Below are 15,781 nucleotides of genomic sequence, written 5' to 3'. Positions count from 1 at the left end.
TAATAGTCTCTCCAATAGACGGTCACCGGTCGATCAGTTTAGGATCTAATAGTCTCTCCTATAGACGGTCACCGGTCGATCAGTTTGGGATCTAATAGTCTCTCCTATAGACAGTCACCAGTCGATCAGTTTGGGATCTAATAGTCTCTCCAATAGACGGTCACCGGTCAATCAGTTTGAGATCTAATAGTCTCTCCTATAGACGGTCACCAGTCGATCAGTTTGGGATCTAATAGTCTCTCCTATAGACAGTCACCAGTCGATCAGTTTGGGATCTAATAGTCTCTCCTATAGACAGTCATCGGTCGATCAGTTTGGGATCTAATAGTCTCTCCTATAGACAGTCACCGGTCGATCAGTTTGGGATCTAATAGTCTCTCCGATAGACGGTCACCGGTCGATCAGTTTGGGATCTAATAGTCTCTCCTATAGACAGTCACCGGTCGATCAGTTTGGGATCTAATAGTCTCTCCTATAGACAGTCACCAGTCGATCAGTTTGGGATCTAATAGTCTCTCCTCTAGACGGTCACCAGTCCATCAGTTTGGGATCTAATAGTCTCTCCTATAGACGGTCACCGGTCGATCAGTTTGGGATCTAATAGTCTCTCCTATAGACAGTCACCGGTCGATCAGTTTGGGATCTAATAGTCTCTCCTATAGACGGTCACCGGTCGATCAGTTTGGGATCTAATAGTCTCTCCTATCGACGGTCACTGGTCGATCAGTTTGGGATCTAATAGTCTCTCCTATAGACAGTCACCGGTCGATCAGTTTGGGATCTAATAGTCTCTCCTATAGACAGTCACCGGTCGATCAGTTTGAGATCTAATAGTCTCTCCTATAGACGGTCACCGGTCGATCAGTTTGGGATCTAATCGTCTCTCCTATAGACAGTCACCAGTCGATCAGTTTGGGATCTAATAGTCTCTCCTATAGACAGTCACCGGTCGATCAGTTTGAGATCTAATAGTCTCTCCTACAGACGGTCACCGGCCGATCAGTTTGGGATCTAATAGTCTCTCCTATAGACAGTCCCGAGTCGATCAGTTTGGGATCTAAGAGTCTCTCCTGTAGACAGTCACCAGTCGATCAGTTTGGGATCTAATAGTCTCTCCTACAGACAGTCACCAGTCGATCAGTTTGGGATCTAATAGTCTCTCCTATAGACGGTCACCGGTCGATCAGTTTGGGATCTAATAGTCTCTCCTATAGACAGTCACCGGTCGATCAGTTTGGGATCTAATAGTCTCTCCTATAGACAGTCACCGGTCGATCAGTTTGGGATCTAATAGTCTCTACTATTGACGGTCATCGGTCGATCAGTTTGGGATCTAATAGTCTCTCCTGTAGACAGTCACCGGTCGATCAGTTGAGGATCTAATAGTCTCTCCTATCGACAGTCACCAGTCGATCAGATTGGGATCTAATAGTCTCTCCACCAGACAGTCACCGGTCGATCAGTTTGGGATCTAATAGTCTCTCCTATAGACGGTCACCGGTCGATCAGTTTGGGATCTAATAGTCTCTCCTATAGACAGTCACCAGTCGATCAGATTGGGATCTAATAGTCTCTCCTATAGACAGTCACCGGTCGATCAGTTTGGGATCTAATAGTCTCTCCTATAGACGGTCACCAGTCGATCAGATTGGGATCTAATAGTCTCTCCTATAGACAGTCACCAGTCGATCAGTTTGAGATCTAATAGTCTCTCCTATCGACGGTCACTGGTCGATCAGTTTGGGATCTAATAGTCTCTCCTATAGACAGTCACTGGTCGATCAGTTTGGGATCTAATAGTCCCTCCTATAGACAGTCACTGGTCGATCAGTTTGGGATCTAATAGTCTCTCCTATAGACAGTCACTGGTCGATCAGTTTGGGATCTAATAGTCTATCCTATAGACAGTCACCAGTCGATCAGTTTGAGATCTAATAGTCTCTCCTATCGACGGTCACTGGTCGATCAGTTTGGGATCTAATAGTCTCTCCTATAGACGGTCACTGGTCGATCAGTTTGGGATCTAATAGTCTCTCCTATAGACAGTCACCAGTCGATTAGTTTGAGATCTAATAGTCTCTCCTATCGACGGTCACTGGTCGATCAGTTTGGGATCTAATAGTCTCTCCTATAGACGGTCACTGGTCGATCAGTTTGGGATCTAATAGTCTCTCCTATAGACGGTCACCGGTCGATCAGTTTGGGATCTAATAGTCTCTCCTATAGACGGTCACCAGTCGATCAGTTTGGGATCTAATAGTCTCTCCTATAGACGGTCACCGGTCGATCAGTTTGGGATCTAATAGTCTCTCCTATAGACGGTCACCAGTCGATCAGTTTGGGATCTAATAGTCTCTCCTATGGACGGTCACCGGTCGATCAGTTTGGGATCTAATAGTCTCTCCTATAGACAGTCACCGGTCGATCAGTTTGGGATCTAACAGTCTCTCCTATAGACAGTCACCAGTCGATCAGTTTGGGATCTAATAGTCTCTCCTATAGACGGTCACCGGTCGATCAGTTTGGGATCTAATAGTCTCTCCTATAGACGGTCACCAGTCGATCAGTTTGGGATCTAATAGTCTCTCCTATAGACAGTCACCAGTCGATCAGTTTGGGATCTAATTGTCTCTCCTATGGACGGTCACCGGTCGATCAGTTTGGGATCTAATAGTCTCTCCTATAGACAGTCACCAGTCGATCAGTTTGGGATCTAATAGTCTCTCCTATAGACGGTCACCGGTCGATCAGTTTGGGATCTAATAGTCTCTCCTATAGACAGTCACCAGTCGATCAGATTGGGATCTAATAGTCTCTCCTATAGACAGTCACCGGTCGATCAGTTTGGGATCTAATAGTCTCTCCTATAGACGGTCACCGGTCGATCAGTTTGGGATCTAATAGTCTCTCCTATAGACAGTCACCAGTCGATCAGATTGGGATCTAATAGTCTCTCCTATCGACGGTCACTGGTCGATCAGTTTGGGATCTAATAGTCTCTCCTATAGACGGTCACTGGTCGATCAGTTTGGGATCTAATAGTCTCTCCTATAGACAGTCACCAGTCGATTAGTTTGAGATCTAATAGTCTCGCCTATCGACGGTCACTGGTCGATCAGTTTGGGATCTAATAGTCTCTCCTATAGACAGTCACTGGTCGATTAGTTTGGGATCTAATAGTCTCTCCTATGGACAGTCACCAGTCGATCAGATTGGGATCTAATAGTCTCTCCTATAGACAGTCACCGGTCGATCAGTTTGGGATCTAATAGTCTCTCCTATAGACGGTCACCAGTCGATTAGTTTGGGATCTAATAGTCTCTCCTATAGACGGTCACCGGTCGATCAGTTTGGGATCTAATAGTCTCTCCTATAGACGGTCACCAGTCGATCAGTTTGGGATCTAATAGTCTCTCCTATTGACGGCCACCAGTCGATCAGTTTGGGATCTAATAGTCTCTCCTATAGACAGTCACCGGTCGATCAGTTTGGGATCTAATAGTCTCTCCTATAGACGGCCACCAGTCGATCAGTTTGGGATCTAATAGTCTCTCCTCTGGACGGGTCACTGGTCAGTCAGTTTGGGATCTACTAGTCTCTCCTATGGACGGGTCACTGGTCAGTCAGTTTGGGATCTACTAGTCTCTTCCATAGACGGTCACCGGTCGATCAGTTTTGGATGGAGACTCGCCAACACTTTGTTAAATTGGATGATTGGGCAGTTGTTGGTGTCGGGCTGCGGCCCACAGCTCAGTGAAGAAGGCCCCTACGGAGAGGCAACCAATGCCTCGTGTGAGGATACAATGCCTTCTGTCCTCTGGGGTGGATGACTGATGTCTGTGGAGGGACGCAGACCAGTGACGGATAATGGAGATGGGACATGGACAAATGTTCCGGCATTTTGTTTGATTATCTTTGAGGATTAGAGAGTATTAATACAGGAGCTTGAAAGAAGGACATTAAATTGGTCCATGATAGGGGAGAGTGTACATGGGCTGTAGGAAGGAGATTCAATGGGTGGGGAGAGTCCATGATAGGGGAGAGTGTACATGGGCTGTGGGAGGGGATTAAATGGGTGGGGAGAGTCCATGATAGGGGAGAGTGTCCATGGACTGTGGGAGGAGATTCAATGGATGGGGAGAGTCCATGATAGGGGAAAGTGTACAGGGGCTGTGGGAGGAGATTAAATGGGTGGGGAGAGTCCATGATAGGGGAGGGTGTACATGGGCTGTGGGAGGAGATTCAATGGGTGGGGAGAGTCCATGATCGGGGAGAGTGTACATGGACTGTGGGAGGAGATTAAATGGGTGGGGAGAGTCTATGATAGGGGAGAGTGTACATGGGCTGTGGGAGGGGATTAAATGGGTGGGGAGAGTCTATGATAGGGGAGAGTGTACATGGGCTGTGGGAGGGGATTAAATGGGTGGGGAGAGTCTATGATAGGGGAGAGTGTCCATGGGCTGTGGGAGGAGATTCAATGGGTGGGGAGAGTCCATGATAGGGGAGAGTGTACATGGGCTGTGGGAGGAGATTCAATGGGTGGGGAGAGTCCATGATCGGGGAGAGTGTACATGGACTGTGGGAGGAGATTAAATGGGTGGGGAGAGTCTATGATAGGGGAGAGTGTACATGGGCTGTGGGAGGGGATTAAATGGGTGGGGAGAGTCTATGATAGGGGAGAGTGTACATGGGCTGTGGGAGGGGATTAAATGGGTGGGGAGAGTCTATGATAGGGGAGAGTGTCCATGGGCTGTGGGAGGAGATTCAATGGGTGGGGAGAGTCCATGATAGGGGAGAGTGTACATGGGCTGTGGGAGGAGATTCAATGGGTGGGGAGAGTCTGTGATCGGGGAGAGTGTACATGAGCTGTGGGAGGAGAGTCAATGGGTGGGGAGAGTCTGTGATAGGGGAGAGTGTACAGGGGCTGTGGGAGGAGATTCAATGGGTGGGGAGAGTCCATGATAGGGGAGAGTGTACAGGGGCTGTGGGAGGAGATTCAATGGGTGGGGAGAGTCTGTGATAGGGGAGAGTGTACATGGGCTGTGGGAGGAGATTCAATGGGTGGGGAGAGTCCATGATAGGGGAGGGTGTACATGGGCTGTGGGAGGAGATTCAATGGGTGGGGAGAGTCTGTGATAGGGGAGAGTGTACATGGGCTGTGGGAGGAGATTCAATGGGTGGGGAGAGTCTGTGATCGGGGAGAGTGTACATGGGCTGTGTGAAGACTGGGTGACCTTGACTGCCAAAGAAAGTCGAGATTGATCCCCTCTGGGATAATTTGACCTTGGGTCCCTGAGATGAATGGACAGTGTCTAAAGCAGAGACCTTAGGGGCTGGGTTTGAGTGCAACTTCCAGGTACGGATGGAGAGTGTCTGATTCATTGACCCATCGACCAGGACATCGGAACCGGACAGGAATTTGAGCCGGAATCCTCACTGATTTTGCCCCATGGTCTGAGGAAATTCTCTGAGACGCGGATACTTTTGTGCTCTGATGGGATAAACTCACGGCAACCAATGTCCGACTCACCAGGGAGAGGAGTCCATCGCCCCCATCTCTCCAGACTCCACTCGATCCCAGCTCTGAGAGAGTGAAAGGCATTCTCCTGACCCACTGTGTTATCCCATCCCTCATTATAAAGAGGGGAGATTCCTCACCCTCGTATTGGGAATCGTCTCAACTCCATTCTCAAAGTCAGTGTTGGAACCCACGACCTGCGATTTCCCTCCTCGGCCCGATCCGTGGATGGGTGTGACGGGATTGGGCATTCCCGTGGCCCGAGGTAATCGCCACTCAGCCCATGGAATGTCCAGGTATCAGGTGCTATTCCCCACCTGATCCCAGTGCTGTTCCCCACCGGATCCCAGTGCTATTCCCCACCGGATCCCAGTGCTATTCCCCACCGGATCCCAGTGCTATTCCCTACACTGTGGTTCCCAGGGTTATTCCTGCCAGCTCCCGATGCTAATCCCTTTTCGGAGTTCACCACTCCGGGAGCGTGCGGATGCACGGGCGAGAAGAGAGTCCAGAGTTTTCGAGGTGGAAATGACAAGATCTGCGACCTACGACCTGTGGTCATCACACCTCATTTGGACATGTCCACCCGGATTTGGGAAGTTGCCTCCGGCGGATTTGAGGCCAGGATCAGTACGGCCATACGAATAGGCAGTGTTCCGAGGATTGGGGTCCTGCCCCGGATAATGCCGGAAAACCAGCGGTAAAATAGCGTCACAATCCTGCCCAAGATGTCAATCGGCGCCCTTTGACCCTGCACCTCTACCTGACTGGCAGTGAAGGGGTTACATCTGCAATGAGTTACATCGAGTCTACAGCACAGAAATAGGCCATTCGGCCCAACTGGTCTATGCCAGTGTTTATGCTCCACACGAGCCTCCTCCCTCCCTACTTCATCTCACCCTATCAGCATATCCTTCTATTCCTTTCTCCCTCATGTGTTTATCCAGCTTCCCCTTAAACCCATCTATGCTAGTCACCTCAACTACTCCTTGTGGTAGTGAGTGCCACATTCTCACCACTCTCTGGTAAAGAAGTTTCTCCTGAATTCCCTATTGGATTTATTAGTGACTATCTTATATTTACGGCCCCTAGTCCTGGTCTCCCCCACAAGTGGAAATAGGTTTACGGTCACTCACTGTCTTCACAATCGGAGTCCTCCAGACAGAAGCTGGCCTTGTGCCCCTCTGCCACCTTGCTGCCGTTCACCGTGAGGATATCGTAATGGGTGAAGATGTCCATACTGTGGTAATGTCTGCGGGGAGAGCAAAAGGAGCTTAGACCAATCACACGATCCGTTAACCAACCTTTCATGACACTCACTGCCTGTGAGCACAGTCTGACAGCCTGCAAAGGTTAGATACAGAGTAAAGCTCCCTCTACACTGTCCCATCAAACACTCCCAGGGCAGGTACAGCACGGGTTAGATACAGAGTAAAGCTCCCTCTACACTGTCCCATCAAACACTCCCAGGGCAGGTACAGCACAGGTTAGATACAGAGTAAAGCTCCCTCTACACTGTCCCATCAAACACTCCCAGGGCAGGTACAGCACGGGTTAGATACAGAGTAAAGCTCCCTCTACACTGTCCCATCAAACACTCCCAGGGCAGGTACAGCACGGGTTAGATACAGAGTAAAGCTCCCTCTACACTGTCCCATCAAACACTCCCACCTGCCCCCCTATCCCTCTATTTCCTCCTCCCTATCAATAGTCTCTGCTTCAACCATTGGTATCTTTGTACTTTGTATATCTCTCTCAATCATTATCTTACATCTTATTATATTGTGATTAGTGTTTCCTCGATGTTCTCCCACACTTACTTCTCTTACTCTGTTCATTTCCCATCGCTAGGTCTGGCAGTGCTTCCTCCTTGTTGGGATTCTTACATATTGGGTCGAAAAGTAGTCTTGAACACATTGTAAAATCTCCATCCCCGTCTCCCCATTCACTCCCTCTCCCAGCCACTGTAAAATCTCCATCCCCGTCTCCCCATTCACTCCCTCTCCCAGCCATTGTAAAATCTCCATCCCCGTCTCCCCATTCACTCCCTCTCCCAGCCACTGTAAAATCTCCATCCCCGTCTCCCCATTCACTCCCTCTCCCAGCCATTGTAAAATCTCCATCCCCGTCTCCCCATTCACTCCCTCTCCCAGCCACTGTAAAATCTCCATCCCCGTCTCCCCATTCACTCCCTCTCCCAGCCATTGTAAAATCTCCATCCCCGTCTCCCCATTCACTCCCTCTCCCAGCCACTGTAAAATCTCCATCCCCGTCTCCCCATTCACTCCCTCTCCCAGCCATTGTAAAATCTCCATCCCCGTCTCCCCATTCACTCCCTCTCCCAGCCATTGTAAAATCTCCATCCCCGTCTCCCCATTCACTCCCTCTCCCAGCCACTGTAAAATCTCCATCCCCGTCTCCCCATTCACTCCCTCTCCCAGCCAGTTTACTTGTGGGTAATTGAATTCCCCGCTGCCCTGTCGGAGGGTCAGTACCGAGGGAGTGCTGCACTGTCGGAGGGTCAGTACCGAGGGAGTGCTGCACTGTCGGAGGGTCAGTACCGAGGGAGTGCTGCACTGTCGGAGGGTCAGTACCGAGGGAGTGCTGCACTGTCGGAGGGTCAGTACCGAGGGAGTGCTGCACTGTCGGAGGGTCAGTACCGAGGGAGTGCTGCACTGTCGGAGGGTCAGTACCGAGGGAGTGCTGCACTGTCGGAGGGTCAGTACTGAGGGAGCGCCGCTCTGATTCTGTTTTTTACTCATTTCTACGTTTAGTTACATATTTCACCCTCCACTTCCTTTGCATTATTAGTTGGTCTGTAATGTGACTGATCTACTGATCTCTCCCTGTCCTTTATCTCAATCCATATGGATTCTGTTTCTATCGGTTAATTATGTCCTTTCTTGCTCCTGCCATTATGTTACTTCTGATTAAACAAAGCTACCCCACCACCACTTCCTCCTTCCCTATCATTTGTAAATATATTATAGCCTGCAATATTTAACTGCCAATCCTGCCCTGTCTTCAGCCATGTTTCCGTTATCCTGATTACATCTGTTTCCTCACTTCTGATCACTGCCACCAATTCCCCTCTTCTGTTACTGATATTCTGTACATTGCTTTACAGATAAATTAATCGCCTCTTATTTTTCATTTTTCCTGTTTTAATACTGCCTAGAACCTTTTCTGTTCCCTGTTTATTTATGTTTTCTTTATCACTGTGTTCTTGGCCAGCTCACCGGAGAGAGCTCGCCTGTTCGACTTCAAAATAGTGTCATTCGATCTTTATATCTACCTGAGAGGGTAGACGAGGCCTCAGTTTAATGTCTCATCTGATTTTAAAATTCTCATCCTTCTTTTCAAATCCCTCTATGGCCTCGCCCCTCCCTATCTCTGTAACCTCCTCCAGCCCTACAACCCTCCGAGATCTCTGCACTCCTCCAATTCTGGCCTCTTGCACATCCTCGATTTTCATCGTTCCACCACTGGCGGCCGTGCCTTCAGCTGCCTGGACCCTGAGCTCTGGAATTCCCTCTCTAAACTTCCCCGCCTCTCTACCTCTCTCTCCTTCTTTAAAACGCTCCTTAAAACCTACCTCTTTTACCTGTCCTAATATCTCCTTATGCGGTTCAGTGTCAAATTTTGTTTGATAATCGATCCTCTGAAGCGCCTTGGGACATTTTACTACATTAAAGGTGCTACATAAATGCAAGTTGTTGTTGTTGAGAGACGGCCCCTCCGACAGTGCGGCGCTCCCTCAGTACTGACCCTCCGACAGTGCAGCGCTCCCTCGGTACTGACCCTCCGACAGTGCGGCGCTCCCTCGGTACTGACCCTCCGACAGTGCGGCGCTCCCTCGGTACTGACCCTCCGACAGTGCGGCGCTCCCTCGGTACTGACCCTCCGACAGTGCGGCGCTCCCTCGGTACTGACCCTCCGACAGTGCGGCGCTCCCTCGGTACTGACCCTCCGACAGTGCGGCGCTCCCTCGGTACTGACCCTCCGACAGTGCGGCGCTCCCTCGGTACTGACCCTCCGACAGGGTGGCGCTCCCTCGGTACTGACCCTCCGACAGTGCGGCGCTCCCTCGGTACTGACCCTCCGACAGTGCGGCGCTCCCTCGGTACTGACCCTCCGACAGCGCGGCGCTCCCTCGGTACTGACCCTCCGACAGGGCGGCGCTCCCTCAGTACTGACCCTCCGACAGTGCGGCGCTCCCTCAGTACTGACCCTCCGACAGGGCGGCGCTCCCTCAGTACTGACCCTCCGACAGCGCGGCGCTCCCTCGGTACTGACCCTCCGACAGTGCGGCGCTCCCTCAGTACGGACCCTCCGACAGTGCGGCACTCCCTCAGTACTGCACTTGGATTGCCAGCCTGAATTTTAGACTCAAGCCTCTGGAGTGGGACTTGAACACACGACCTCCTGACTCAGAGAGGAGAGTCTGCCCAGTTTCCTTCTCCACATAAGCCCCCCAGTCTAACCTCACTCTCTTGCTCACTCTCCGTGCCCTTTAATAGCAGAATCACACACTGGCTTTGTTATACAAACCCCTACGGGCCTCACTAACCCCTGGTAACCGAGGGGCCTTTATCCCCAGCTGGCAATGGTTCCCAGCTCTTACCCGTGACACTCGTGCCACACCCAGGAGTGCCGGCCGGCCTTGGGCCTGAAGTCTGCTCGGCCGATGTTGTGGATCTCGGAGGAGAAGCGGAGCAGCCTCCGGTGCCCGTACGGCCAGTTGGCATTCTTGGCAGTGCTGGAGAGGCAGTCTTCCTCGGCGGCACAGTACAACATGTGCAGGGGTCGGTCCTCGATATAAGCACTCTGCTGGACAAGGCGGGCATCCAGGATCAAGTCGGAGGCAGCTGTGGAGACACAGGGCACAAAGAGTTCAAAAGCTGGAGCACTGTGCCAGAGCAGCAGTGACAGATCCCACTGGAACACTGTGCCAGAGCAGCAGTGTCAGATCTCACTGGAACACTGTGCCAGAGCAGCAGTGACAGATCTCACTGGAACACTGTGCCAGAGCAGCAGTGACAGATCTCACTGGAACACTGTGCCAGAGCAGCAGTGACAGATTCACTGGAGCACTGTGCCAGAGTAGCAGTGACAAATCGCACTGGAGCACTGTGCCAGAGTAGCAGTGACAGATGCACTGGGGCACTGTGTCAGAGTAGCAGTGACAGATCTCACTGGAACACATGCTAGAGCAGCAGTGACTGATCGCACTGGAACACAGTGCCAGAGCAGCAGTGACAGATCACACTGGACCATAACCTGCTCCAGCTCTCAGCCAATGTCCATACACTCGCTCTCCAGCACTGGGTAGTGGGATTTGTATTGGAGTATTCCTGGGACATGCTGTGCTCGACCTGGGAATGCTCAGTGTGATCCTGGGTGCAAAGTGGGGGGACACTAACTGGAATTTGGGGGGGGGGGGCTACTCTGTACTATATCTGAGCACGATATACCTGACCTGGCAGCACTTAATGCTGAAACGAATATACAATAGGGTAATGTAGAGGGAGCTCTGTACTGTTGTACAACCCATGACATCTGATCGAAGATGGAGAAAGACTGTCTCAGGGCATAGAGTACGAGAGTTATGATCAATTTGAATAAATCAATGCTAGGGCCCAGTTAGAGTACTGGGTGAAGTTTTGGGAGCCCCGTTATAGAAAGGACATGAAACCCATTGAGAGCGTACAGCGTAGATTCACCAGGACGATGCCAGCGATGGGAAACTATCGTTATGAGGACACATTCGAGATACTGGGACTATTTACAACGGAGCAGAGAAGGCCAAGAGGAGATTTAATAGAGGTTTAAAACATTATGAAGGGGTAATGCAGAGGGGTCCCCATGTCTAGCCCACGCTGTACCTGTCCTGGGAGCACTCGATACTGATGCTGGAGATACTGCGTTCAGTTCTGGGCACCGCCCCTCAGGAAGGATATATTGGCCTTGGAGGGGGTGCAGCACAGATTCACCAGAATGATCCCGGGGCTTAAAGGGTTAAATTATAACTTAAGAAGTTAGGAAGGCAAATGGTATGTTGGCCTTTATTACAAGAGGATTTGAGTACAGGAGTAAAGATGTCTTACTGCAATTATACAGGGCCTTGGTGAGACCACACCTGGAGTATTGTGTACAATTTTGATCTCCTTACTTAAGAAAGGATATATTTGCCACAGAGGGAGTGCAACGAAGGTCCACCAGACTGATTCCTGGGATGGTGGGATTGTCGTATGAGGAGAGATTGAGTAGACTAGGCCTGTATTCTCTGGAGTTTAGAAGAATGAGAGGTGATCTCATTGAAACATACAAAATTCTTACAGGGCTCGACAGGGTAGATGCAGGGAGGATGTTTCCCCTGGCTGGGGAGTCTGGAACCAGGGGTCACAGTCCCAGGATAAGGGGTCGGCCATTTAGGACTGAGATGAGGAGAAATTTCTTCACTCTGAGGATGGTGAATCTTTGGAATTCTCTCCCCAGAGGGCTGTGGAGGCACAGTCATTGAGTACATTCAAAACAGAGATCGATAGATTTCTAGATATTAAAGGCATCAAGGGATATGGAGATGGTGCAGGAAAATGGCGTTGATGTAGAAGATGAGCCATGATCTGATTGAATGATGCAGCAGGCTCGAGGGGCCGAATGGCCTACTCCTGCTCCTATTTCTTATGTTCTTATCAACTAGGCTTGTATTCCCTTGAATATAGAAGATTAAGGGGTGATCTAATTGAGGTGTTTAAGATGATTAAAGGATTTGATAGGGTAGATAGAGAGAAACTATTTCCTCTGGTGGGGGGAGTCCAGAACAAGGGGGCATAACCTTAAAATTAGAGCTCGGCCGTTCAGGGGTGATGTCAGGAAGCATTTCTTCACACAAAGGGGAGTGGGAATCTGGAACTCTCTCCCCCAAAAAGCTGTTGAGGCTGGGCGTCAATTGAAAATTTCAAAACTGAGATTGATCGATTTTTGTTGGGTGAGGGGATTAATGGTTACGGAACCAAGGAGGGTAAATGGAGTTAAGGTGCAGATCAGCCATGATCTCATTGAACGGCGGTACAGGCTCGAGGGACTGAATGGCCTCCCCCCTGTTCCTATGAAGGTGAGCTGTCTCAGGGTAATGTAGAGGGAGCTCTGTACTGTACTTGGGCCATGCTGTACCTGAGGTGGGAGCGCTGGATATTAACGCTAGGTACAGAGCCGAGTTCTGTAGCAGTATCGCCCTCCCCCACCCTGATAACAAGATACAGAGACAGAGTAACCCTGGGGTCTCCTTACTCTCAGAACAAATCACCCCCGCTGCGAACCGTGTCCCAGTCTTCTGACATTTTATGTTGGCACCATGGTTCTGACACTGGCTCAGGGTCATCTCGTTCCCAGTGCACTTCACTCCACTCAGCACCATCTCCTTGACACCGGTGTCGGCATCCCAGTACCAGGTTTCCTTGGAAACAACAGGAGGTCAAAGGTTAGGGGGCGCTACCATTCAGCAGCGCTAGTCTCCTGCCAAACAGTCCAGTAAGAAAATGAAGACACTGAAGGGTTTAATTCAGCGGCCCTAGGGTTGGAGAATCCGAGCCAGAGGTCTGCAGTCCTGCCTCTGGCCAGCGATCCCCTTAGGTGAGTGCCGGGGTCAGAGTGTAGGCTGGATATGCCCTTAGGCACATTCTTGCACTTTGACCCCATCGGATAGGGGGTCAATTATCACAAGATCTCACCCACTCCAAGCCAACAGAGACGCAGAACGAGCCCCTGCATCCTGCACCTCCTGACTCTGGGACTGCAGCAGGTACCGGAGACAGAGATCTCTCTGTTTAATACCTTCCGCTCACCCAGTCGTCCGACTCGGCCGTTATTTCCTGGAGCCCCGACCGTCCCGTCCCCCCCACCACTAAACAGAGCCTGGAGTGAGATCCCCCGTCACACTTGGGACTGACGGAACCAAGCCAGCTCCCCCTCCCCCCCCAGCTCGGCCCAATCTCCGTGAGGACCGCCTCAACAGTCAAACCGCACAACGTATGAGGATGTGTGGCTAGGAGGTCCGCCAGCTCACTCTCTCTGCCTGAACCAATCATTCTTTGCTGTAACGTCACTGGAGGGGAGCTCGGCATTTCCCTCGTGTCTACAGCGGGCACAAGTGGTGACTGAAACGGGAAATGTTGGAAGGGGCTCCCCCGACAGCTCAGTGAGTCAATATTGGGCTCGTAAGCCTAGCGGTCTCTGGCACTGGACGAGACAACCCAGAGGCCATGAGTTCAAATCCCACCAGAGGAAGTTGTGAAAGTGAATTCAGTAATTTATGGACTGGCACCAGATAAGGACCAGGATTGTCGTAAAAACCCAACTGGATCACTAATGTCCTTCAGGGAAGGGAACCTGCCGTCCTTACCCGGTCTGGGCTACACGTGACTCCAGTCCCACACCACATGGTTGATTCAATGCCCTCAGGGCAATAGGAGATCTGCAAATATTGTAGCCTTGCCAGCGCCGCCCACAAAAAGCACAGCAGTGCCCACAGACCAGAAGGTCCCGGGTTCAATCCCTGGGCTGCATTGAGTCATCTCATCGAGGCTGAGCTCCTACAACCAGGCTCAGCACTAGTGCCCACTGCTTACTGTGTTCAGTCAGTCCTGGGCACAGGGAGCGAGCCTGTGGCTCAATGGTACATTCCCCGGTCTCAGAGTCAGGTAGGGGCAGGGTTCAATTCCCACTCTAGACAATCCCGGCGATTGGAGCTCCAGACAGTCGCGGGGAGCGGAGCTCCAGACGGTGCCGGGGAGCGGAGACCGGCGGAGCTCCAGACGGTGCCGGGGAGCGGAGACCGGAGCTCCAGACGGTGCCGGGGAGCGGAGACCGGAGCTCCAGACGGTGCCGGGGAGCGGAGACCGGAGCTTCAGACGGTGCCGGGGAGCGGAGACCGGAGCTTCAGACGGTGCCGGGGAGCGGAGACCGGAGCTTCAGACGGTCCCGGGGAGTGGAGACCGGAGCTCCAGACGGTGCCGGGGAGCGGAGACCGGAGCTTCAGACGGTGCCGGGGAGCGGAGACCGGAGCTTCAGACGGTCCCAGGGAGCGGAGACCGGAGCTTCAGACGGTCCCGGGGAGCGGAGACCGGAGCTCCAGACGGTGCCGGGGAGTGGAGACCGGAGCTCCAGACGGTCCCGGGGAGTGGAGACCGGAGCTTCAGACGGTCCCAGGGAGCGGAGACCGGAGCTTCAGACGGTCCCGGGGAGCGGAGACCGGAGCTTCAGACGGTCCCGGGGAGCGGAGACCGGAGCTTCAGACGGTGCCGGGGAGCGGAGACCGGAGCTTCAGACGGTGCCGGGGAGTGGAGACCGGAGCTCCAGACGGTGCCGGGGAGCGGAGACCGGAGCTCCAGACGGTCCCGGGGAGCGGGGAGCGGAGCTTCAGCTCTGAATTCTGGGTTGATATCCCGCGGGATACTCGAGTCTGGTGGGGGTGGGTGGCCCCCCCTCCCACTCCCCTCATTGTATGGGTTGTGGGAGCCCATAAAATCCTCCCCCGTGTAGGACTAACCCCCCTATGGGCTGGAGTCTTCCCTTGGAGAACAGTGTGAAGGAGTGGAAGGATTAACAGCCTGACAGGCCGTGAGGTGCAGTCAGACTGCGAGTCCTATGGGATCAGAAATCGGTGGGGGTTTGGGGAATGAATAATTAATCTCTCTCCTCTATCGCACATGTCCATTACACCACTCCAAGGAGCACTCTGCCCACTGCGCTGGGTTTAAGAAGCCCCTGGGTTGTACGTACCGTGACTGCGTGCAGGGAGTAACCCAGGCCTAGCTGGCGACACACAACCATCGCCTCATTCGTCGTCCACCTGTCACTGCATATTATCCCCCACTTTTTGCGATGCAGAATTTCCACACGCCCTTCGTATGTCGTTCTCCCACCGACTATCCGGATCTGTGAAAAGTTCTAACCAATGTCAGCATGCAGATCCCCGACTGAACTCTGCACCCTCCTCTCTCTCTTTCCATCCATCGCTCACTCTCCTTCACTCTTTCTCTCTCTCACTCCCTCTCTCTCTCTCTCACTCACTCTCCCTATCTCTCTCTCTCTCTCTCTCTCACTCACACTCCTATCTCTCTCTCTCTCTCTCTCTCTCACACTCCCTATCTCTCTCTCTCTCTCTCACTCACACTCCCTATCTCTCTCTCTCTCTCTCTCTCTCACTCACACTCCCTATCTCTCTCTCTCTCTGTCACTCACACTCCCTATCTCTCTCTC

The 15,781-nt window shown here is 51.9% G+C and overlaps 1 protein-coding gene across 1 annotated transcript in view; it reads right to left on the bottom strand.

Annotated features, from left to right (window-relative positions):
• The window catches only part of LOC137311696 (lysyl oxidase homolog 3B-like), a 33,723-nt gene extending 18,238 nt beyond the window's left edge, over nucleotides 1–15,485 (bottom strand). The window contains exons 1-4 of the mRNA XM_067978760.1: nucleotides 15,302–15,485; nucleotides 12,812–12,977; nucleotides 10,143–10,386; nucleotides 6,655–6,770 (exon numbers count right to left, since the gene is read on the bottom strand). Coding sequence (XP_067834861.1) covers nucleotides 6,655–6,770; nucleotides 10,143–10,386; nucleotides 12,812–12,977; nucleotides 15,302–15,352 — 577 coding nt within the window. The 5' untranslated portion in view covers nucleotides 15,353–15,485. The remainder of the gene's footprint in view (nucleotides 1–6,654; nucleotides 6,771–10,142; nucleotides 10,387–12,811; nucleotides 12,978–15,301) is intronic.
• Between the last annotated feature and the right edge of the window lie 296 nt (nucleotides 15,486–15,781).

The sequence above is a fragment of the Heptranchias perlo genome, chromosome 1 (assembly GCF_035084215.1).
Source record: "Heptranchias perlo isolate sHepPer1 chromosome 1, sHepPer1.hap1, whole genome shotgun sequence".
In the NCBI taxonomy this organism is placed as follows: domain Eukaryota; kingdom Metazoa; phylum Chordata; class Chondrichthyes; order Hexanchiformes; family Hexanchidae; genus Heptranchias; species Heptranchias perlo.
Note: the sequence above shows the minus strand (reverse complement) of the source record. Positions and strands in the feature narration are given on the sequence as shown.